This window comes from Cetorhinus maximus, chromosome 5 (assembly GCF_964194155.1).
Source record: "Cetorhinus maximus chromosome 5, sCetMax3.hap1.1, whole genome shotgun sequence".
Taxonomy (NCBI): Eukaryota; Metazoa; Chordata; class Chondrichthyes; order Lamniformes; family Cetorhinidae; genus Cetorhinus; species Cetorhinus maximus.
The window spans coordinates 74,316,952-74,342,769 of NC_135883.1; the positions used below are offsets into that span (position 1 = coordinate 74,316,952).

The following is a 25,818-nucleotide window of genomic DNA, read 5'->3' on the forward strand; positions in this document are numbered from 1 at the left end:
TGCTGATGACATAAAACTGGGTGGGGTTGTGAGTTGTGAAGCAGATGCAAGGAGGCTTCAGGGCGATTTAGACAAGTTGTGTGTGTGGGCAAATGCATGGCAGATGCAGTACAACATGGATAAATGTGAAATCATATACTTTGGTGTGAAAAACAGAAAGGCAGAGTATTATCTAAATGGTGATATATTGCAAAATGTGGATGTACAAAGGGATCTGGGTGTTCTTGTACATCAGTCAATGAAAGTAACAGGCAGGTGCAACAAGCAATTAGGAAGGCAAATGGTATGTTGGCTTTCATTGCAAGAGGATTTGAGTTCAGAAGTAGGGATTTGTACTGAGGTCCCTGTGGTGGGGGTTGGCCGCACAGGGGCCCTGGCCTGTCCTGAACCTATTTATCAAGGACCACTTTCACTGTGGCTATTCCAAGCCTGCCATTCGACAGTTGGAGTATGTCACAAGGAACTTGTTAGTGACTTACTTTACTGTGAGTACTAAATGTCATTGTTGATGCCATTGCTGGCCAATAATTTGATGTTCCTGATATGGTTGGCCCAGCATGAAGGAACCCTCTATAAACTCCTAAATCACCCCAGCAGCAGACTCCTTCAAGCCAGTATGAAACCCCTTTAACGACTGAGAGTGTGCAAGAGGAGCATGAGGACTCCATGCAGCTTGTGGGATTGCCATCATCCTCAGCTTCCCCGGCCCTTTGACAGAGGAAGCATATGTGGTACAGGTCCCAGTTATGACAGCAGCCCCGCGGAGATGTAGGCAGCGCAGTCGCAGGACGGACCCCTAAGGGGTCCCACATTGAGACCTTAAAATCTGGCCCTAAGTCTCCAGCAGATTTCCCTCCTATTCAACCATGTTACCACTATGTCCCAGGTGATCATGTGGAAAAGAATGGCTCTGAGGTGTCCATGTGGAGAGAGGGAGGGAGAGAGCCTTGTAGCAGCCGCATCTCCATATAGTCTTAGTCTCATATAATCTATCTGCCAAAGGCCTGGGATGATGTTTCTAAGTTTGGGGAGCTTCTGCTCTCACTATTGCAAACATGGGGCACGATTTTACATCCCGTGGGCGGGCATGTGCCCGACCCGATCGAGTGTAAAATAGTGTGTGATGACATTGGGCGAGCGTCCCAACGTTATTGCGCAGGTATTTTGGTCGGCAGGTGCACGCGAGAGTTAGCAGTGCACCTGCCGACAACTAAGAGGCTTATTAAGGCCCTTAATCAATTAATTAAAATCTATTTTTTGCTGCCTGTCCAACCTTACGATTAGCGGGCGAGTGAATCGGCCAAGTGGCCTTTTGATTTTTTAGCAAACCTCATCCACGGGCGGGATGAGATTTCCACAATTAAATAAAAAATAAATATGAATTTTTGGTCAGAATTTTTATTCTGCTGATGTTATTGTGAGTGAGACCCATGTCGGACCTTCTTTTTCAGATTTAAAAAATCTTTATTTTTGATTTTAATATTCTTCAGCTCCCTGAGGCAGCTTCCTGCCTTCAGGGAGCTTTAGGTATGTGCTCCCCCGTGCATGCGTAGACTTTTGCGCTTGCACTCCTCCCAACCCCACCCCAGTTCCTCAGCGCACATTTCACACTGGCTGGCTGTTAATTGGTCAGCCAGCGTGAAATTGCGGTTGAGGGCTGATCACGGGCAGCGGACTGTTTCCCGGCCACTCTTGGGCCCGCCCACCGCGCCCGCCTGATGACCCGAAAATCCTGCCCATGGTGTTGTTATTCTGTTCTTCACACTGGCAGGTTACCTCTTGGCAGCAGGAATTCCCAACATTAGACACACCAAGATCAGATACAGCGTGGTTAGATACAGTACTGTACCACAAGTTCCAGCAATAGGCTTCACCACTGCCCTAGGAGGTCTTGTGGCTCCACCGGTAGCAGTCTTGCCTCTGATCCAGAATCCAGTGGGCTCAAATCCCATTCCAGGATTCCAGAATGGCCACAGAAGGAGCGTTCATGTTGCTGTTTAGACAGGTTGATAATCAGCCTGCTAACGCTCGCCAAACAATTCCTCAAGGGAAAAAGAGAGGACACAATGCCCCACCCACCTTGATCCAGAGGCTCAAGCGTTCTACTCGGCTCCATTAAAGTATCTGGAGTGGTCACTGATCCCAGTGGTGCTTTTGGTGTTAGAGAGTTGAGGCCTTTGATTGGCCAACAGATCTTGGAAGCAGGGCATTTGCCCCGCACCAGAAAGTGCAGCGGGGAATTGCCCTGGCTGGAACCGGGAACCTGATGGCAGCCAGTGGGCAGCCTAATTAGTACTTAAATACAATGGGGCTCCCAGAAATGGCCACAGTGCGTTTACCACCGGCCATTCAGCCAATGGGCGGGTCCACCGCCACGACCACTAGATTCTGCCCAGTATGTGTGAGGATGTCAAACAAACCTCAGTTCCCTATTGCACCAGTGAGGTTTTTCCATTTTCCTCCTCTTGTGATTTCTGAGTGGGAATGCCAAATTAAGGAGAGTTTTGTCCTTTGAATCCATATTCACTAGGAACTGAATGAAGCAGCCAAATTCATTTCATGCAGTAGTAGTACCTTTACACCAAACTTATGTCCATCAGTTTGTGATTAATCTGAATCCACATGCCAGCAACATGTAGCCCATTATATGACCCAGTTATATATCTTCCTGCAACCCAACTGCTCTGCCCAAAAAAACTTCTTAAACTTCATTTTTCATTTTTGTAATGTTATGATCCCCAGCTGAGGTTACCACTGGACAAGCCTGAACACAGGGTGAAATCACTTGATGGATCCTGACTTTTATTTGTTTGTTTAGATGCGTGGAGAGGGGCTACTGAACAGGGCCACCACAGTCATCTAATGAACTTTTAACAAAAGAATAAACATTTATTAAACAAGAAAAGATTAACTATATTACAATAATCTTTCACCTACAACTATACCTTTACAGATATATATACAGAATTGTAAGGATAACACAAGCTACAAAAGCTATCTTATACTCTAATGTCCACAGTAAGTACACAGTCCATGTAAACCAATTGGCACCCTGTGGTCAGACACACCATTCTCTGAAACCAAGTGAAAGATGCCACCCCAGACAGATTCTATGGACCTCTCATCAACTCTCCCCAGGCACTTGTCACACCATGAGCCAATCAGTTTCACTGAACTCTGTCTTTCACACGAGGGTTTCCAATCTCCACTCTCCAAGAACTCGCTTTGGATTCTTCTCCCAAACCGATGCTTTCTCTCAGATGCCTTCTGCAAGGGTTCACCTCCAGGATTTCGAACTCTCTTTCCAATGTTCCTCTTCCCTGGGTCACCACAAGCATTCAAGCTGTCTTCCACGTACTCTCTCTCACTAACTCAGCTGTCAACAGTACATCACTGTTTCACATGCCCATAGCAAAGAGTTACAGACCTTCAGTTGTCTCTTTGGATCTTCTGACTTCTCACAAGCCTTTATACCACTTTGACTCGGCTTCCAGCAGCTTGGAGCCTTTCTCTGCTCCTTAATCTTAACGTCACTGAACAGGACCTTTTACAGGTTCCTGTCTTTCCTTTGATTAGAAAGTCTTCTTGGGACTTTCTCCCGTTCTACTCACCTGGATTTTGGTGTCTTTTCTTTAGCTTGGGACTGGCTATCTGTCCCCTTTGCTCCAGTCTCTCCTGGCAGCTACTTTCAAAACCCATCGAACTCAAACAGTTTCCCAAATCAAACTGCTGTTTCTAGTTTCTTCTGTGTGTCTGTGGAAGGGACCTGCCTCTCTGGGCCCCTGTTGCTCGGCAACAACCCAAATTTTCCTACTCTTGTTTGTTTAACTTAGCTGCAACAGTCGTAAAACTCTCATTAGAAATGCAGGCACCTTTTAAAGTGAAACTAAAACTCAATTTGACCTTTTCCTAATACACAAATACAGAAATACAAATCAAACTTAAACATTAAAGCTAAAACTCATTTCTAATACCCTCAAATACAAATATAACTTACTTAAACTATCCCTATTGCCTATCAGTATTGTTAGCAGAAAGTCAACAGCTGAATCAACTCTTTGAAGACATTAGAGTTTAACCAAGTTTGGCCCCTGTTGACCAGGGCACCCACAGACTGAGCTCTGCTTAGCACGGACAAAGGGTTATGCAGAGCTCTTTGGGTCTGGCAGCCTTCCATTACTCGAAACAGAGGCTGTTTTTAAATTGATCCCTGTGGTAAACCTGCACCATACATATAACAATTGACAGCAATTACAAAACCAAAACCTATTTCCATCAAGACTTTATAGAGAATTTAAACAATGTTGGGTTCTACAGCTCAGTGTTGTTTTGCTTGCAGGGTCAAAATTTAGTTACATCAAATTTCAGAGCTTATCTCCAACTCAACGAAAGGCCAATGTCAATAGCAGGTATCAAAAAGCCCTAGTCTACCATTGCAAAACCATAAAAAATGATCATGGTGTGACCTTTCATTACTGTGAAACTGCAGCACAATTCATCTGAGCCTTGCTAAAATCGATTCCTGCAGGAAAACAATTGGGAACAGTGCTGATCTGACATCAACATCTAAATCTGTTCTTTAACTCACAGACATGCTCCTATTATAACTTTAATTTGCAGGCAGATACCTTTGGTGCAGGATGAATGAGAGGCTGTCTTTGTTGGCCTGTGACTGTAACCAGACTTCTTTGTCCTCCTGATTCAGCACTTGAAATTGTAAATGTCACAGCTGCAGAGTCCCTTGAGCTATATTTTCACTTCCCTCTACCAAAAGGTGATGGCAGTAATATTTAATGCTGCACTATATTCCTAACTCCCTGTTACTTCCTACTAGCCAATCTGATAAAGGGAGGGTTGAGGGTAGAAGGGGGATGTGAACTGTGCCTGCCCATTTGAGGGTCTTCACACAGTACATAAATGAAAGAGAGGGAAACACAGGCTCCACTGAGATTCCTACCACTTATACTGCAAGAAGGGCACAATAATCTTGTGTTTAGATGTTGGTGAGAGGAGCTAAGCCTAAAACGAGAAGAGGAGACTGTGATTATTTTTCAGGGCACGGCATACTGAGATTCCATCAGGAAAAGTTAACGTTGTAAGGAGGCCAGAAAAATGATTCTACCAGCAATGTTCTAGAATCCTCTTTCCTTTCACTGTGGCAGAACCCTGCATCACGACATATTGCCCCAGAATGCATGACCCCCTGGCAGAGGCTAAGAACCCTGCCTCCTATATATTAATGCTCCTAAGACTGGAAGCAAGAGGGAATTTTTGAGGTGTGTTGAAGGGCTCATCTGCCTCACTTTCACTATCACAACTGACAAGCAGAAAGTTCAGGCTCTGCTGTAAAATATTAACATGCAGGCATTTAGTGACGGCTACTGTGGGTGGAAGTATGGCCAATGGAATAGAAGTATCTGCAGTGCTCGCAGGTAGATGACTACTAATAGTCATACCAGTTATTCATACTTTAAATTGAACATAGCTAATATTATTATTTGAGTCAGAGCTATGTTGGAGTCTTGTTTTGGAAATAAATTGAGTAAACATTTCATAAGATTAGCTACGTAGCACATTTAACAATTTGGAGACAAAGCTTAATGCTTCATCATTTGGGCATTAGGCATGATGCCAAGCTAAACCCCAGTATTATCAGCAGAAACCAAATCATCTGTTAATTAGCATAGATGCAATAATGCATGACATTTCCTAAGATTATGTTGGTTATGTATTTGTAGCATTATTTTCAAGAACTTGTCATCTATTCTACCAAAACTGCTCTCATCCACCTAAAGCGTGTTTTATCCTATGCTATACGATATATTCCATTTTCAGTTATTATCCTTCCATAGAATTGTGTTTGTTTTGTAATAACATGACAAGTTAAAAGGTTGCATCAGATTATGCTGTTTGAACACTGGCCTGGAGTTTCTGCTCATTTGTGTTGATTTTCTCAGTCCAAGTCACCCAAAATTGGGCCAGAGCAGCACATAAGATCTCAGAATTTTAAACTTAAATTTAGTTCAATGCAGCTGAAATTCCTGCGATCTTTAATGCTAGTTTAAAAATATTGCACTATAGAAGCTAGTCCCATCCCCTCAAAACTGGCTATACCCCTGGATGAATTAATCACCATTGGGAGTTTCCTCTAACTGTGCTTGTTTGCAGGCCTTTGAGGAGAGTCTGAAAATTAAGCTTGTTCTTTTGCACGCAAGGAAACTAACAGGGAGGTTTTAAAAGCTTTTCAATATATTTTTTCCATTTAATTTACTAAGAAACTGGCTTCTGCAGCCAATTATAACGAGGAAATGATTCTGCCTATTTTTTAAAACTCATTTTCAGTAATTTAAAATTGGGTTACTCACAATTGGATTGACATTGCGATGAAAATGTTTTTTTTGTTATTAAAAATTTTTTTTTTTTTAAATTATCATTTGGGCATTAGGCATGATGCCAAGCTAAATCCCAGTATTATCAGCAGAAACCAAATCATCTGTTAATTAGCATAGATGCAATAATGCATGACATTTCCTAAGATTATGTTGGTTATGTATTTGTAGCATTATTTTCAAGAACTTGTCATCTATTCTACCAAAACTGCTCTCATCCACCTAAAGCCGTGCTTTATCCTATGCTGTACGATATATGTTCAAAAAAAAAATGATAAATAAACCCATTTTTAGCTGTATTAGTCAAATTGCCAGAATTACCCCCACTTTAAAAGTTTAAAAATGACCACTTTTAAATATATCAAGGCATTTGTCAAAACAAATTTTAAAAATGATTATGTTTTAAAATGGCATTCGATTGAGCTGGCTGGTGACAAATTTAGTGTTTGGCGATAGACAAACACTGGTGATATCTAGACATGTGTGTCTTTGATTGATGTGATGCGTCAAGTGTGTTAGCATAGTGATTGGTGCATAATGGCCAGTCTGCTTATCACCTTTAGCTTTCAGCTCTCACCACTGCTAGCAGTACAACTATTATGAAAAGAGAGCTGAGTGCGTAAGTTTCTCACGCCAGTACATAGCCTCTTCATTGGCAAGCTTGATGTAGCGCTCGATATAAACTGGATACCTTGCAGATCCCAGCTAAACTACAGGAGCTCAGAGGAGGCCTGGGCCCCAGATGCATGGCATGCAGGCCCACCAGCATGTGGCCCTGCTGCCCATGAACCAGATCCCTAGCTATGGGTAAAAAGCCCCAATGTCTTGTGGATGTCTCAAGAGAGAAGAAGGCTAAGGGAGTAAACCCTGACAGAAAATCCAGAGTGGAGTCCCCTACGCAGTAATCTGTCATCTATCAGGCAGCTTTATGGCAACTCCTACAGCAGAGCTGGTATCAAACAGTTTTATTTCTCCCTTTGGACAATATGAGCAATGTTAAGAGGGCTGTCCTGATGCTTGGGCAACTCAGGGTCTCCATACTATTTGCCCAGGCCTGTGTACTTGAGAGGACACTCCAGCTTTGTGGTTTACTTTGGCACAACACGGGAGGTAACAGTTACTGGTTGTAAGTTCTCGCTTGATTGACATAGAGCAGAAGTGCCAGGGGTTACTTCCGACGGTGGGGGAGATCATCACTTTTTATTGGATAGCTACCACCTGCCTCAAGCTGGGCAGGCCCAAATCAGTTAGGTGCTGTCACGCCATTGCCCGCTTGCTTCAATGGATGCATGCAGCTTAGAGAGACAACTCTCAACAGGTGGATCGATAATCTATGCACAAGATAAGACAAAGGGCGGAATTGTCCCGGATTTTCACAAAGTGGTGGCTGGCAGGAAAAAAGTTGTTTTACCCACCAGTCGCATGGTGGGTTTTCGCACCGTATCATCCCATTCCCGCCTCATTAATTATGCAGCCACAGGAAACATGTCGTCTCACTGGCAAGCGGCCTCCAATTTGTCCGCCACGCTGTTACCTCACCACTTGCTCACGCAGGGGGCCATATTTAAACTGCAGCCACACGCACATTTCTCAATGCCTGCAGCCCAGGAGGGCGCCAGTAAAGGCATAGCCCCAAAAGCCAAGAAGGGTGCAGCCCCCGATTCACTAACGCATCTCTGGGGCGCTTTGGGACACCGTGGAGGCCTGTAGTGATATTCTCTACCCCCGCTCTGGCCGCAGGAGGCCCATCAGTCTCACCACTCTGGCTTGGGAGGCAGTGACAGACGTGGTCAGTGCCAATGCACTGAGGTCGGCCATACAGTACAGAAAATGGATGAATGATCTCATCTGTGCCAGTAGGGTAAGACAACCAACTTATCACTCTAAGCTCACACACTCACAAAGCCTTTACACATTCACTGGCATCTCACTCACTGCCAGCTCAAGGGGCATCACTACTCACTTTCTCATACACACCCTCACATCTCCATCTGGCCTCATCTGCTCTGGAGACTGCCTCCTCAGCCCTCACCATCATGAGGCCACTTGCACAGATCAACATATGCGCCCCCCCCACAAACCCCCCACCGCCCCGCCCCCCACCGCACCCCCCCACCCCCCCCCCCCCCCACACCCTGGAATACCCCACTTCCCCAGTGCAGCCCTCACCCTGGAGTTTCTTCCCTTGCATGAGGCCACTTCTCCCTCTTCCCCAAGCCCTAGCCCTGCAGCCATTGAAAAGCCATCCCCGCCTTACGGTTGGTCTTTTTTTAATTCATTCACGGGATGTGGGCTTCACTGGCCTGGCCAGCATTTATTGCCCATCCCTAATTGCCCTTGAGAAGGTGGTGGTGAGCTGCCTTCTTGAACCACTTCAGTCCATGTGGTGTAGGTACACCCACAGTGCTGTTAGGGAGGGAGTTCCAGTGAAGGAATGGCGATATCTTTCCAAGTCAGGATGGTGAGTGACTTGGAGAGGAGTTTCCAGGTGGTGGTGTTTCCATCTATCTGCTGCCCTTGTCCTTCTAGATAGTAGTGGTTGTGGGTTTGGAAGGAGTTACATCTTGTGGATGGTACATACTGCTGCTACTGTGTGTCAGTGGTGGAGGGAGTGAATGTTTGTGGAAGGGGTGCCAATCAAGCGGGCTGTTTTGTCCTGGATGATGTCAAGCTTCTTGAGTGTTGTGGGAGCTGCACTCACCCAGGCAAGTGGGGAGTACTCCATCACACTCCTGACTTGTGCCTTGTAGATGGTGGACAGGCTTTGGGGAGTCAAGAGGTGAGTTATTCGTGGCAGGATTCCTAGCCTCTGACCTGCTCTTGTAGCCACAGTATTTATATGGCTTGTCAAGTTCAGTTTCTGGTCAATGGTAACCCCCAGGATGTTGATAGTGGGGGATTCAGTGATGGTAATGCCATTGAACGTCAAGAGGCAATGGTTAGATTCTCTCTTGTTGGAGATGGTCATTGCATGGCACTTGTGTGGCATGAATGTTACTTGCCACTTGTCAGTCCAAGCCTGGATATTGTCCAGGTCTTGCTGCATTTGGACATGGACTGCTTCAGTATCTGAGGAGTCGCGAATGGTACTGAACATTGTCCAATCATCAGTGAACATCCCCACTTCTGACCTTATCATGGAAGGAAGGTCATTGCTGAAGCAGCTGAAAATGGTTGGGCCGAGGACCCTACCCTGAGGAACTCCTGCAGTGATGTCCTGGAGCTGAAATGACTGACCTCCAATAACCATAACCATCTCCCTTTGTGCTAGGTATGAATCCAACCAGCGGAGAGTTTTTCCCTGATTCCCATTGACTCCAGTTTTGCTAGGACTCCTTGATGCATCACGGTCAAATGCGGCTTTGATGTCAAGGGCAGCCACTCTCACCTCACCTTGAGAGTTCAGCTCTTTTGTCCATGTTTGAACCAAGGCTGTAATGAGATCAGGAGCTGAGTGGCCCTGGCGGAACAAAAACTGGGCGTCAGTTAGCAGGTTATTGCTAAGCAAGTACCACTTGATAGCACTATTGATGACCCCTTCCATTACTTTACTGATAATCGAGAGTAGACTGATAATTGGCCGGTTGAATTTGTCCTGCTTTTTGTGTACAGGACACACCTGGGCAATTTTCCACATAGCCAGGTAGATGCCAGTGTTGTAGCTATACTGGAACAGTTGGCTAGGGGCGTGGCAAGTTCTGGAGCACAAGTCTTCAGTACTATTGCCGGAATATTGTGGGGACCCCATAGCCTTTGCACTACCCAGTGCCTTCAGCTGTTTCTTGATATCATGTGGAGTGAATTGAATTGGCTGAAAATTGGCAGCTGTGATGTTGGGAACCTCCGAAGGAGACCAAGATGGATCATCCACTTGGCACTTCTGGCTGAAGATTGTAGCAAATGCTTTAAGCTTATCTTTTGCACTAATGTGCTGGGCTCCCCCATCATTGAGGATGGGGATATTTGAGGAGCCTCCTCCTCCAGTGAGTTGTTTCATTGTCCACCACCATTCATGACTGGGTGTGGCAGGGACTGCAGAGCTTAGATCTGATCCGTTGGTTGTGGGATCGCTTAGCTCTGTCTATCACTTGCTGCTTATGCTCTTTGGCACGCAAACAGTCCTGACACGTAATTTTTATGTATGCCTGCTGCTGCTCCTGGCATGCCCTCCTGCACTCTTCATTGAACCAGGGTTGATCCCCTGGCTAGATGGTAATGGTAGATATGCTGGGTAATGAGGTAACAGATTGTGTTTGAGTACAATTCTGCTGCTACTGATGGCCCACAGCACCTCATGGATGCCCAGTCTTGAGTTGCTAGATCTGGTTGAACTCTATCCCATTTAGCACGGTGGTAGTGCCACACAACACGATGGAGGGTATCCCCAATGTGAAGGCGGGACTTTGTCTCCACAACAACTGTGCGGTGGTCACTCCTACCACTACTGTCATGGACAGATGCATCTGTGCCTGGGAGATTGGTGAGGATGAGGTCAACTATGTTTTTCCCTCTTGGTTCCCTCACCACCTGCCGCACACCCAGTCTAGCAGCTATGTGCTTTTAGGACTTGGCCAGCTCGATCAGTAGTGGGGCTACCGAGCCACTCTTGGTGATGGACATTGAAGTCCCCCCCCTCCCAGAGTACATTCTGTGCCCTTGCCACCCTCAGTGCTTCCTCCACGTGGTGTTCAGCATGGAGGAACACTGATTCATCAGCTGAGGAGGAGGGGTGGTACGTGGTTCTCAGCAGGAGGTTTCCTTGCCCATGTTTGACCTGATGACATGAGACCATTGGGTCCAGGGTCAATGTTGAGGACATCTCCCTCCCGACTGTGTGCCACTGAACCACCACCTCTGCTAGGTCTGTCCTGTCAGTGGGAGAAGACATACCCAGGGATGGTGATGGTGGTGTCAGGGACATTATCTGTGAGGTATGAATCTGTGAGGATGACTGTCAGGCTGTTCCTTGATCAGCCTGTGAGACAACTCCCAGATGTCACTAGCCCCCAGATGTTAGTAAGGAGGACTTTGCAGGATTGACAGGGCTGAGTTTGCTGTTGTCTTTTCCGATGCTAGGTGGTCCATCTGGTTTCATTCTTTTTTAGTGACTTTGCAGTGGTTTGATACCGCTGAGTGGCTTGCTAGGCCATTTCATGGAGTCACATGTAGGCCAGACCAGGTGAGGATGGCAGATTTCCTTCCCTATTAGTGAACCAGATGGGTTTTTCATGATAATTAAATTTTTCATTCCAGATTTTTACTGAATTCAAATTCCACCATCTGCCGTGGCAGGATTTGAACCCAGGTCCCCAGAGCATTACCCTGGGTCTCTGGATTACTAGTCTAGCGACAATACCACTATGCCATCACCTCCCCCAATAGGTAGAGACCTGCCTATGAGCCCCACTAAAAGTGATGTAGTGCTGCCTGCAAAGCCTGACATCGAGTGCTGCCTGAAGCAAGGTAGGCAAACAAACCTCGAAGTCCCGAGCGAAGTGCAGCTCGCCAGGTGCACGTTGCTTATGTACCATTGTGAAACATGTCAGTGTGCAATCACTCCGACGTGCCTGGATGATCGTGCCTTGGGGTATGATTCTGGCAAACAGGGCTTATAATTAGATGCGAATGTATTAAAATGACATTCCCAACGTCTGGCAGTGGGAAAGCGGCCCGCCATTGATGGACAGAGCGGACAATTGCAAACTGGTTTCACGACGGTGTAGAATTGATTTTTGGCCTTCTCGCCATATTGTCCGCTCACATCCTCCATGACGCCCAATGTCAACAAGGGTGGAAAATTCCAGCTAAAATCAACAAAGAAGGCACAAGCCTTTTGTATGGCAAGTTAGAACATAAGGGCTATGTGTCCTGGCTTTACCAATGATCTTTTGCAGGTTGATGATACATGCAAGACAGCTGTGATCGACAAAGAACTTACAAGGCTCAATGTGGACGTTTATGCACTGCAAGAAACTAGGCTTGCTCAACGTGGATCCCTTAAAGAGAAACACTACACATTCTTCTGGCAGGGGAAAATCCAAGAGACAACACCTGAGCATGGAGTGGGTTTCACAGTAAAAACTTTACTTGCAATGATTGACACCTCCCTCCCCCCAAAAGGCTTGTCAACCAGTGCGGGCCCAGTTAACCTCATGTGCATCTATGCCTCAACACGCATCTCCACTACATACGTGAAGGATCAATTCTTTGAGGCACTTGATGCTGCCATCAGCAGAATTCCCAGCACCGAAAGATTGTACCTTCTATGGGACTTCAATGCAAGGCTGGATACCAACTACACAGCTTGGCCAATGTGCATAGGGCACTCGGGAATCGGCAAGTTGAACAAAAATGGACAGAGGTTGCTGGGGCTATGCTGTTGCCATGGACTCTGTGTGAGTAACAGCTACATCCAAACCAAGGCTTGCCACAAGGTGTCCAGGGGACATCCGAGATCACGTCAGTGGCACCAGCTAGATATTATCATTACCAGATATACCATCCTCAATAGTGTCCTCGTCACTCACAGCAATCACAGCACTGACTGTGCCACTGACCACTCCCTGGTGTGTGGCATGGTCAGGCTTTAGCCAAGGAAACTATACTTTCTCCAAGAAGAAAGGTCACCGTCGGATCAACACTTTCTGTACCATGAACTCAGAAAGGACCCTGAAGTTCCTCAATATCCTCAATCAGGCTTTTTGGACAACAATGCCGAAGGCCAGAGTGCAGTGTCAAAGTGGGATCATCCGCACAACACCATCTATAACTCTGCACTCACTGCCTAGGGGATAACAGGTCGGAGGAATGTTGACTACTTTGAGGCTTTTTGGACTGAAATGGGGCCAGTTACTGGAACCACAAGGAGAGCCCTCATGAACTACAAGCAAATGCCCAGCAAACAAAACCTAGATGCTCTCAGAGCTGTCAGAATCAAGTCTCAACACACTGTACGGCACCGCGCCAATCAATACTGGTTGAAACTCTGCAACAACATACAACCTGCTGCTGAATCCGGGGATGCTAGAGGAGCGTATGAAGGAATCAAGAAATGAGCAAGCCCAGCAGCAACCAAATCAATCCCCTTGAAGACAAAGACAGGGATGATCATCACTGAACCTAGCAAGCAGATGGAAAAGTGGGTGGAGCACTATCTCGAACTTTACACAATGGAGGACATTGTCACTGAAGAAGCTCTCAGCGCCATTCCAGACTTTCCTGTCATGGAAGAACTGGACAGAAAGCCCATCATGGTGGAGCTTAACAAGGCCATTGACTATCTTGCCAGCAGCGAAGCCCCAGGAAACAATGGCATTCCACCTGAAATCATCAAATGTGGAAAATCGACACTGCTGCAGCATCTCCATGAACTTTCGTGCCTCTGCTGGAAGAAAAGACTTGTGCCTCATGATATGCATGATACCTTGCACAAAAACAAAGAGGACTGTAACAATTACCAAGACATCTCCTTGTTAAGTATCATGGGGAAGGTCTTTGTTCAAGTTGCTCTGACCAGATTGCACATCCTGGTGTCATGCATCAACCCTGAGTCTCAGTGCAGCTTCAAAGGTGGCATATTGGCAGTTGATATGATTTTCTCACTTTAGCAGTTACAGCAGAAGTGCCACGAACAATGCAGACCATTCTCCATTTCCTTCACAGACCTCACCTAGGCCTTTGATCTTGTCAGCAGCGAGAGACTCTTTAAATTGCTGCAGAAAATAGGCTGCCTGCCTGGGCACCTGGGCATCATTTCTTCTTTCCACGAAAACATGCACGGTTCTGTCAGTTACAATAAAGCAACATTAGATGCTTTTTTGATCAGCAATGGGATAAAGCAGGGCTGCATCTTGATTTCAACTCTCTTTGGTATATTTTTCTCCATGCTGCTATTATGTGTTTTCAGTGACTCAAATGAGGGCATCTATCTGCATGCCAGTGCTGATGGCAAGCTTTTCAACTTGGCAAGACTGTGCACAAAGACCAAAGTACACAATGACCTTGTCCATGAGTTGCTATTTGCTGATGACGCCACACTGGCATCCCATACAGCATCTTACTTGCAGCAGCTTGTAGATCGGTTCTCCTGGGCCTGCAAGGAGTTTGGACTGACAATCAGTGTCAGGAAGACCAAAGTTATGGGCCAAGTCGTAGAGACTCCACCTTCCATCAACATCGGCAACCTCACTCTGGAGGTCATTGTCGGCTTCACATACCTTAGATCAACAATTAACAGCAACCAGTCCCTTGATGCCAAAATCAGCACCAGGATTGCCAAGGTTGCAGCTGTCATGTCAAAGTTGAGAGGCCGAGTGTGGATCAACAGCAAACTAACTAAAAATACAAAGCTCTGTTTGTACTAGGCTTGTGTTCGCAGCACCCTCCTTTACAGTAGTGAGGCAGGGACAACTTATACGAGCTATGAAAAGTGGCTGAACAGCTTCAATCTCCACAGCCTCAGACAAATATTGAGCATCTCCTGGCAGATGACAGAATACCAAAAATGGAAGTACACAAGTGTACAGGGATCCCCAATATATTTGCTCTCTTGAGTCAGTGGCGACTCTGATGGCTGGGTCACGTGCACCAAATGGACGATGGCCGCATCCCCAAAGACATGCTGTATGGCGAGCTTGCTATCAGCACAAGACTAACAGGTCACCCATGTCTGTGAAATCTCAAGTTGACCGGGATCACAGTCAATGCATGGGGAGTTCTTGCTGCTGACCAGAGAGACTAAAGACAAGGGACTGAATTTTCCGGCTGTCTGGCACGCGCGATCGGCGGGCCTGGGAGCAGGCGGGGAATGGACCACCAGCTGCGATCGGCCCGACTGTGATGAAATGCTCAACGCTGCTAAGGTGGGGCGGAAAGAGGGCAGGTGCCAATGTAACTGAGTGTGCAGGTGAGCGCTTCTAGTGAGCTCCCTAAAGGCAGACAGTTGCCTCAGGGAGCTGCAGACCTCCACAGAGTAAAGGACACAACAAAAATGCTGCAAAATATGTCCATGCAGCACAATCAAGCACCTGAAAGCATACCTCATAAAAAAAGTACCAGATATCTCTTTTTATTCTATTTCCCCACGGCGACACAGAGATTTCATCCCGCCCTGGATCAAGATTTGAGCAAAAATGTGAATGCCGCCTGGGAGAATGGCCCATCCGCCAACCATAAATGTGGACGGGCCACGTAAAATCGCTGTTGATTGCATTGTTAATGGGCTTAACAGGATGCTCGCCCGATGTCATCACATGCTATTTCACATCTGTGCAGGTCAGGCGTGCACCCGCCCGCCTGCAGAATTTAAAATTCTGGCCAAGCAGTCAGGAAGGACGTGGAAAAAGCAGAGGACAAATGAAATGACCAGATGGCGGAAAAGACAGCCCACTGGAAGTTAAAAATATAGTCAACCTCGGACCAACACCATTCATCTGTGCCAGTTGTGATAATGCTCAGTCCAGAAGTGATATATACCCTGGGCACTGTCCATTGTCTATCAAGATGGACAGATGTCAAAGAGAGAAGAAGATACACAAATTAGTCTGAGCAGAAACTTGAGGGGAAAAAAACACATTTCAAAAGGCTGCAGCTTTGGGCACAATTTATATACATTTTGTCCAAAGCAGAAACTCTCCCTTCTAGAGTTATGAAATTTCTATGTAACCTGCCCTGTTTCAGCTAGGTTGCATCTTGTCCTGAACAGCTAGATAGTGTAGGCAAGCATTTATAAAACTGAAGTTAGTAATTAGTGGTCGATATAAATAGTAGTTATAAAATTAAGTAAAATGGGAAAATCTCCAAGGTTCTAGTTTAACAATGTGAAATGCAATATCAAATTGGAAGTTATGATCAAACAATTGGTAGGCATGAGCAGGCCATAAGGCAGGTAAAGAAAAACATTTTTTTGTAGATAGCATGACGTAGAAAATATGAAATGACCAGCAATGAATGTAAGACACTTTTCAGTTAAAAAGATCATTGGCCTCAACTTCATTATCTACAAAGTAGATACTTATTCTTATGGCTTGTAAAACAATACATAGTGATACTATGCACTAAGGGTAACTTTGCAAAATGAACCTTCCACAGGCTACTATTTGATAGCAATTATGAAAGATGGAAAAACCTACCAGGTCCCAGTTTTGCCACTGCATAGAGGAGATCATAGTTGATGATTGGTGTGGCATCATCTATTTGTTGCCAACCCACAGGCGGTGATGCTGGAGGGGAGATGAGAAATTGTTTTGCTGGCTGAGGTGGGGCAAGGTGCAGATTATCTCCATCTGGACCTTGATTTTGAACCTGGGAAATAAATTGACATCTGTTTATACCATAATCCACAGTGTATCAGATGACAGCAACCGTTCACTTCCAATGTTTGAGTGGGCTCTTATCAAGCTTGCATTATAAGACTGGCCCTTCTCAGCAAGAAAAATGTAGATAATTACTTTTTATACCTTCCATGTTCAATCTCTGTGTTGCTGAAAGACACTATGTTTAGGACTTTAAAAAATCTGGCAAGATTTTATTTCAATATGGTGGCTGATGATGAATTTGAACATATGGGTATTTTTACAATTTTGCACCTCTGGAGTAGGTGTTCATCCAGCAGCAGCACATATTGAGAATTTGAACTTGCTCCTCCATCATTTTCCATTCATTAATATTGTAAAGTTACACTTTATTTTGTTTTATAATGCTTATTTTGAGGTACAGAGATAAAAAGTTTGTCCAGCGCTATGGCTCGTAAATGATCATATTATACTTGGGCTCAAGATGGAGTTTCAATTTAGGAATACTTCCATGGGACTTTAAACTTATATTCTTGAGGATTATAAAACCACCCTACATGCTTATAATGGTCTCTATTAAAATTACTTTCACAATCTCCTGAGGTAGCTGGTCACAGCTGAAGCAGCAATTGTGGCATGACAATTAGCAACAGTACCTCTGGACTTGGGGGAGGAAAAGGTAGGCTGTGTTTCTGATGCTAACTACTAGTAAGTGAAACTTGTTGGAAAATGGGTGCTTGTGGATACTGGGTAAGGACAGGGTTGGGCTTGACATTGATACCATACACAGTATAGTACTTTGCAGACACTCACAGTCTAGGCTTACACATGAAGTTGGCGAGTTGATCAAGGTATTAGAGGGAGCTGGTGATTGTGGAATTGCACAATGACATTATTCAATGTCTTCCAAATTTAAACAAGTTGAATTTTGATGGTAGGAAACTCTGGGAAGAATCTTGTGCTGCTCCCATGAACAGGAAGCAAGGCAGGTGGGGGAACTTAATTGAGCGGGAGACCAAAAACCAGCTTCCCAATGGCGGGGTGAAACAAAGCTATTAAGTTCAGGGAAGTTTGAAGGTGTGCTGAGCTTTCTGACAGCAAACGTCAGGAAGCACTTTTGCACACCATGCATGCTTATTAAAAGGCTATCTCACCACAATTAAGTTCCCCTTCCCAATTAAATTATTGCATAGCGAGCAAAATGTGCCTTCAGATTTACGACTGCATATAAGTGACATTCAGCAGGTGAGGTAGTCAACTTTCTGGAGTTGGAGTGAGTCACTGCCGCTGTTTTTTTCCCCTTTTTCAGGAGTGTTGTTCAACATGCAATGATCGGGTGGCGGCAGTCTAAGGGCCACAGGGAAGGGAGGCTGGATGAGGCAGTGAGGGAGTCTGGGGAGGCAGGATGTGAGAGGCAGGGAGGGAGCCACGGATGGAGGCAGAATGTCCAGAGCAGGGATGGAGCCAGAGAGGCAGGCAGGATGTCTGAGGCGGGGTCAGAGCCAGAGAGGGAGGCCACTATCCGGGGCAGGGAAAGAGCCAGGGAGGGAAGGAGAGGGTGCAGAGACATGGGAGGGAGGGAAGGGAATTGCATGCTGCAGGTGGGGGTCCTATGAATGGGTGGGGGGTGGGGTTTCTGGGCTGGGATGGTGGGAGAGAAATAGTTCTAAAGGGCAGGGTTGGTGCAGTCTGCAGCCTACAGGTCTTGGGGGTTGAACTCAGGGTCCTGGGAAGTGGAGGGAACAGTCACAGTGAGAGCGGGAGTCAGAGGCGGTAGGGTGGCAAGTCTAGGGTCGTGGTCAGGTAGCGGATGGTCTCATGATGGGGGTCACGGAAATTGACCAAATAGTCGGCGCGAATAATGGGAGGGGTCAGAGTAGGCATGGTGACAGGAACATGTGTTGTCTCAGAGGGGAGAAAAGGTTTGTGGAGGATGATGGGTATAGGCTCAAGGGTAATGGGGGAGGTTCATGGGTAACAGGCGGGAGGAATAGTTATATTGGTAGAGTCAAGGGTAATGGGGAAATTTAGTGGGTGACGGAGAGGGTAGAAGGTGTTGAAGAAGGTCTGGCATGTGACATGCAACGTTTTTTAAATGTCTCCACGAAAATACAGTCACTCTGAAAGTGCGATCCTTCAAAGTGGGAGGAGGGTCTTATCAGGTGGGTGGAGTTAATGGTGAGCACAATTTGTTGACTAAAGGGATACCCTAATAACCATGAGTGAACTGCTTGAGAACCTTGCTAATGGTGTTCTCTCTATGGTGAAGCCCAAGCAGCAGCAGGTTTAATGGGCCTCATAACATCGAGATCCCAGCAAGGTCAGGAGCTGCAGTAAAGTCCGTGCTGAAGGGCAACTTAAGTTAACCAAGGTAGAGCGTGTGGTGGAGAACAGTGGGAGGGTGGAGGGGGTTAGCTCCTCAGGGCCCGGGGCGGGAGGAATGACAACAATGTGCCGGTTTAGAACCTTGAGAGTCCCAGTGGATGGTCATGGCTAATAATGGGGTTGGTGGTACATCTATGATGGCCAGGCAAGGGTCTCTCAAATGTGTCTCGAGGATGATTGAGGGAAGCCCAACAGTATTTGAGAAATGATGCGGGGACATGGCTTTCATCACCCTGGTCAATGCTGCAGTCTCAATGCACATGGATGTTTGAACGAGAGAACTCATCTGTGGTCCTCCAGGGTGAGCTTCATCATGGTGGGGTCGGGGGAGGCCAGGGGTATGCTGACTAGATGCATCACTGCAATTTGTTCATAGATCACCTCAGACATGCATGATGCTGGCTCCAGGCTACCCTGCACTTCTACTTGCTATCATCCAGCTGAGGAGGAAGCGACGAAGGGGTCTCATGGCCAGGTGCAGCAACAGCCTCAAGAGGCACAGGTTCAAGTAGCACAGGATGCTGACAACTGCTGCATTAGAGGCAGTTCAGAGAAGGTTTACTAGACTAATACCAGGAATGGGTGGATCGTCTTATGAGGAAAGGCTGGACAGGTTAGGCTTGTACCCATTGGAATTTAGAAGAATACGAGGCGACTTCATTGAAACCTTTTAGATCCTGAGGGGTCTTGTCGGGGTGGATATGGAGAGGATGTTTCCTTTTTCATCAGGGCGGATGTGGAGAGGATGTTTTCTTTTGTGGGGGAATCTCGAACTAGGGGGCACTGTTTAAAAATAAGGAGTTGCTCATTTAAGATAGAGTTGAGGAGAATTTTTTTCTCTCAGGGGGTAGTGAGTCTTTGGAACTCTCTTCCTTAAAAGGTAGTGTAAGCAGAGTCTTTGAATATTTTTACGGCAAAGCTAGATAGATTCTTTCTTAACAAGGGGGTGAAAGGTTATCGTGGGTAGGCAGGAATGTGGTGTTGAGCTTACATTCAGATCAGCCATGATCTTATTGAATGGTGGAACAGGCTCAAAGGGCCAAGTGGCCTACTTCTGCCCCTAATTTGCATTTTCGTATGTAACCAGGGGCCAGTGCAATGGTGAGCATTGGCCCAAAATCATATATATTGCAGGCGGTACAAATATGTAAGAGGCAATGCCAGAGGTGTCTTAGGATGTCACGGGATGTGGTTAATCACTTAAGCCAGCTGCTTCATGAAGACTTGCGTCCATGAGGACTGGGAGGCAATCCAATGCTGGTAGCATTAAAAGTAACAGCGGCATTAAACCTCTTCGCTAATGAGTCCTTCCAGGGCTCTACTGGGACATATGCAGGATATCCCAGTCTGCCATGCACAAGTGTATCCAGGTGGTGACTGATGCCCTCTTCAGAAGAGCACATGATTTTCTGAAATTCCATATAGACCCCGAGAGCCAGGCAGCCAGAGCAGTGGGAGTTGCTGCAAATGCAGGACTCCCAGAGGTGCAAAGGACCATTGACTGTACACATGTGGTGTTGAGAGCTCCCTGGCATTACCCAGCTGCACTCATTAACAGAAAAGATTTTCACTCTAGGAACGTGCTGCTGGCATGTAATCACAGAGAAGAAATACCAAATCCTTCAGGTTTGTGCGCACTACCCAGGGAGATCTCACGATGCGTACATCCTCACCCACTCACAAATGCCACAAGTCTTTGCTTCACCTCATCGATTGAAGGGCTGGCTTGTTGGAGACAGGGGTTGCCAGATGCGTTCCAAGGCAGCAACTTTACAAATGATGCCCAAAATTCAATCCTATACATGTCAGGATACTCAGAGATGCCACTACTGACGATGTGACACAATGATGTGTCCATAGGCCCACATCATCCCAGACTGATCGGGAACAAAGTGAAACACCCTTAAATACACGCGACCATTGCAGCAAGTAGCAGCATAATGAAAATACAACATACGTGAATAAAGTGAAATTAAACATATATTTACAAATATGTTTCATATATACAGTGAATGCTGTGCCACCTTTGTGCCCTTATAATTTCTTAATCTTTATTTTTCTATTACTACACGTAGGTGCAGCGCTGGCTTCCACAGCTGATGTGGAGGCAGTCTGCTGACTGCTATGCCCTGTTGCCTGAGATGACTTGGCGGCCGTCTCCTGGTGGTCCAAGGCCTAGAGGGCTCTGGCCTCCTGACGGTCTCCTGCACAGATGCAGATCACCCTCCTCGGCCTGATCTGCTGGAGGTGATGAAATCACTGGCAGAGGGGAGGTGGAGAGGCAGGGCACCCTGGAATGTCCTGGGATAACACCCCTGGGGTGCCTTGCTGGCACTCCTCCTCTCCTGTTGGTGCGTGATGGCCCCTTCCTTGAGGAGAAGGGGCACCTGGAGGGAGGTCTAGGTGCCTCATCCCCTTCTTGCTAGCCACTGCTGGAATGCACCCATGGCTAGCATGATGGAGTGCTGGTCCGCATAGCGCATATCCGGCAGCCACTGGGTGTCCTCCCGGACCTGGGTATCAAAGGCAATTGCCACGCTTTCCATGTAGGCAGTCAAGCAGTGGAACCAGGACACCAGACAGACGTGGATGGACTCCTCCAGCCTTTGCTCAAGTCTGCACATGGCCTCTGGTTACTCTGCCTGATGTTCCCCTGCCTGTCTCTGCATCTCCAACAGTGCTGTAAGGCCAAACCCAAAGGCTCATTATCTGTATGGGGCTCAGCAGGGGCCTAGTCACCACCAATCCTCCAAATTTCAGAGGCCTCAACTGTTGCATCCTCTGTCAGCTGCGGCCATGCGTCTGTAATGTGCTCACCAGATTGTGACCCTGAGCCTAGTCTAGAATGTGCACCTCCTGAGCTGAATATCTCTGTGCTGGTGGGGGGTGCAAGGGAATGCCATGATGGTGCACCCTCTCAGGGCTCGGCGTCATCATTCTTAGAGGTGGTGGTGGAGTTGGGGGTAGAGTCTCTCTGCCTCTTTTTCTTGGTCTTGATTCCTGAACCTGCAGTGGATAACACAAAGAATTCACTCATGGTTACACATAATCCCTTTGCCCACCTAAGCTTCATGCGTTAATCCTCTATGTGCATTGGTCAGCAGAAGACTGGAGGCATCCTCACTGGACTGTGTGCAGAAGCCAGCCTCTCCACTGGTGCACCCTTGTCCATGGTCCTCCCCGAACGTTCTGAAGTCTCCTCCTCAGCTTCAGTGAGGAGTCTGAGGTCAGGGACCCCTCCTCCAGTCTTCCCTCGCTCACGTCAGGTTGTGAGCTCTTTTCTCCTGCAGTCAAACAGAAGGATTGGGTGTTATCCCAAAGGGTCCAAAACTGTAAATAAGCATGCATACTGATGACATGTGATTTCCTGTTGAGAGAGAGACACACATAAGTCACACACACACACACACACACATACACACACACAGATACACACACATATATCTGCCATCTCTCTGCACTCACACATCTACATTGCTTGATGCACTTATGAGTGCCAGCTTGCAGTGAATACTAAATGCCATTTACCCTTGCGGCGCCCAGCAGGTCATTCATTTTTTTGTGGCACTGGGCACTGCACCCAGGTTCTTCTGTGGGCCAACTCGTGCTAACCCATGCTGCTACTTCCATCCAGGCCGCCTTGGTCAGATGGGAGGGCCTCCTGTTACCATCCCTGAGAAACAGGGCCCTCCACCTTTCCTGGACTGCCTGGAGGAGAACCTGCAGTGAAGCATCACTGAACTGTGGGACCACTCTTCTACTCTGCCGCATGCTGATATCTGCAATCGATTTCCACTTCTGGAACAACAGCCAGACTGATGCTCCTGGTTCGCAGGAAATTAATGCCTGTCTGGGTGCCCTTTAAATGTAGTGCTCAGACCTTCACCCCAGTGAGATAATGGCAGGAAATTGGCCATACAGCAATCTCTCCCGGTCATCATTGAGAAATCCCCTCCAGCACTGATTCTGCAATTGGGTTTTACATCCATGCGGTCTTCTTTTGAACAGTGTGCATTCATCCTGCCCGCCCCCGCCGCAAGATTCGTCATGCTCCTCGTACATGCTATCTAATTCGCTGATCACTGCGTAATCGTGTGAGAAAAGCCATGTCACAAGCGAGTGGCAGTAATATTCACTTCACTCCCGCTGCCAGAGTTCTACTCCAGAACGGAAGATTCCGCCCTCTATACGAGTATTATGAGAGTATTATGAATAGAATAACAGTGACATGTGCTAAGCAATTGGGAATTGGTCATAGCTTGAGCACCATTGAGGTTGTTCACTTGTGGAGTAAAAAGATCATAACATGGATGCAAATAGATTATCTTCCCTTAGGAACACCATCAGATGCATGCTATTGTGCTACTCCCAGGTTTCAATAAATTCTATGTAAATGCCTGATCTAATGAAAACTGTAGTAGCACTACTAGAACAAAGTGGCAACGTGCTTTCAGCATGGAGCTTCATGCTCTATTGGGAATCTGAGCACAATGGTCAATGGTGCCTAAAGCCTTTTATGACCATTACAGGGTTCAGCAATCTTTATGCTCAATTTTCCAATATAAGCTCCTGGCAAGTAATGTTCCTCAACGGGAGCACAAATTCATAAAATCTACCCTGGAGGTTATAATATCCCACTGGCAGTAACATTCCACTGGTGAAATTAATAAATCCAGGAAATTGGCCATACAGCAATCTCTCCCGGTCATCGTTGAGAAATCCCCTCCAGCACTGATTCTGCGATTGGGTTTTACATCCATGTGGTCTTCTTTTGAACAGTGTGCATTCACACTGCACTCAGACAAAGATCTCCAGCAAATTTCCCAATCTACAGGTGGAAGATCTAATCAAGGTTATATGCACACATTTAAATGTTGTGTCAGAGATAAGCTCTGTGCAACAGGGAAAAACAAATTGTAATCTTTCTCAGCCTGTTTTTTCCTATTTTGTTTTTCATCTTTCATCACTCCTTTTCTAGAATCAGTGCAAATTAAAAACAGATGCCACAGCCAGTGGCAGCCAAGGTTCATCCTTCCTCAACTGTTGTGCTTCCATTCCTTTCTTGACTAATGTAGGGATTATCTGCTGTATCAGTCAATTTGCTGTCTACAGTTGTACCAAACAAATGACTAATGCATTGTTAAGCATGGTGAGATTTTGCAACTCTTTCTTCCGTTTAATTGCGTGCAAGTATGAAACATTTGTACAAATAAACCACTAAATTTCCAAAATACAGGAAGCCACACATAACACTTATATGGGCATCTGAGCAGCAGGATTCTCCTACTTTTCTGCCATGAGCACCTGCTCCTCCACACTGAGATGTACATTATGACTTGCCCAATGCTACCTCCTCAAGTCCACTAACTGCATCCTTTGGGGTACATATAGTTGTACTGGGGCTCACACATGTTGGCTATTGGTGTGGTATTGGGTGCTGGGACTTGCTCTGACCTACTGGCAGTGGTGACTGGCTGTTCTTCCAGCCTACAATTATAAAAAAGGAACATGTGTTAGAATTCTGGCTCCAAGACACCTTCAAAAAGAGTCTGAGTTACAAAATGCTATGTGTGATGGTTTTGTGGTTGTGTAAGAAGGGGCAGTCATAAAAGAAGACATTTGCACTAACCTTTGTTTCCATCTCTCCCTATATTCTCTTTGTTCTTATCGACAAGAATATCCATGATAGCCTCTTCCAAGGAATTCAACAGCTTGAAATCTCTGGTTTGATCTGTTCCTTTGTACCAGGGGGTATGATTTTGCAAACTGATGCTCCCTGTGAACATTGTTCCATGTTGGGAGCACTAGATCATGGAAACACTCCAAAATGCCTTCTTGTATTGATAGCAGAGAAGTATTGTTGAGATTGAAGTCACAGAGAATCCAACTTGAATATGTAATCGCCCTCAAGCAGGAAAATGGATCAGAGTCATAGGGGAGTCAGACTGACAGGCAGAAGTCCCTCTCCACACCACTTCCAGCAGCAAGACCATCCCAAAAGAAAATCGAGGAAATAATGTATACATGTAGAAAAATATTTAGTACTCAAAGACTTAAACCTGTTTGTGGGTGTTTGTATACAGATATGTACATGTTTTTTATTTCCTTCTGCCATTTAACAACAAAATATCTTCTCTTTTTACATTCTCTCATGCCACATACATTTTCCAATGAACCAGTAGAATGTTGATGTGCAATTTACTTCAAGGTTTCTGACACTTTGCCTTTGTAAGAGCACTAGGCATCCTAAGGGGCAGCGTAAGAGAGTGTAGTTGACTCACTCCCTGAACCCTCTTCTTTCCTTGAAGCAAGGTGGCCTTTTCCTCTTTGCAATCCCCACCACCTGCAACCTCCTCACCTCACCACACCCACACTGCCACTCATCCTACTAATGGTAGTAACTTAAAGTGTGCAGAGTATTGTGAAGTTAATCACTTTCTACTATTAAAACACCAGAGGAGTACTTTTCAGAAATTGTGTTTATGACAGAAGTGCGATTTTGTAAAAATTATTCCGTATGTCACCATAGAACTATACTGGACAAATTAAGAACTTGTGGTGTCTGAAAATTTTTTAAATAACAAGATTCTCATCAGCAAACACAGCTAACATCAAGACACAAAAGGTGATAAGTTGTTATGAAAAATCCTCTCACTGAACATTACCTGTGGCACCTACTTGATGTTCACAGTTTATGGCAACCTTTGAACAAGGTATCATCCAGCAATGTCATGTTATGGAAGAACAATGTG

The 25,818-nt window shown here is 46.0% G+C and overlaps 1 protein-coding gene across 4 annotated transcripts in view; it reads right to left on the minus strand.

The window, feature by feature from the left end:
• Positions 1 to 25,818, minus strand: part of LOC144680732 (calcipressin-2-like) — a 443,141-nt gene that overhangs the window by 65,342 nt on the left and 351,981 nt on the right. For all 4 annotated transcript variants that reach the window (XM_078542029.1, XM_078542028.1, XM_078542030.1 and 1 more), the window contains one exon: positions 16,520 to 16,691. In XM_078542029.1, the coding sequence (XP_078398155.1) occupies positions 16,520 to 16,691 (172 nt within the window). The remainder of the gene's footprint in view (positions 1 to 16,519; positions 16,692 to 25,818) is intronic.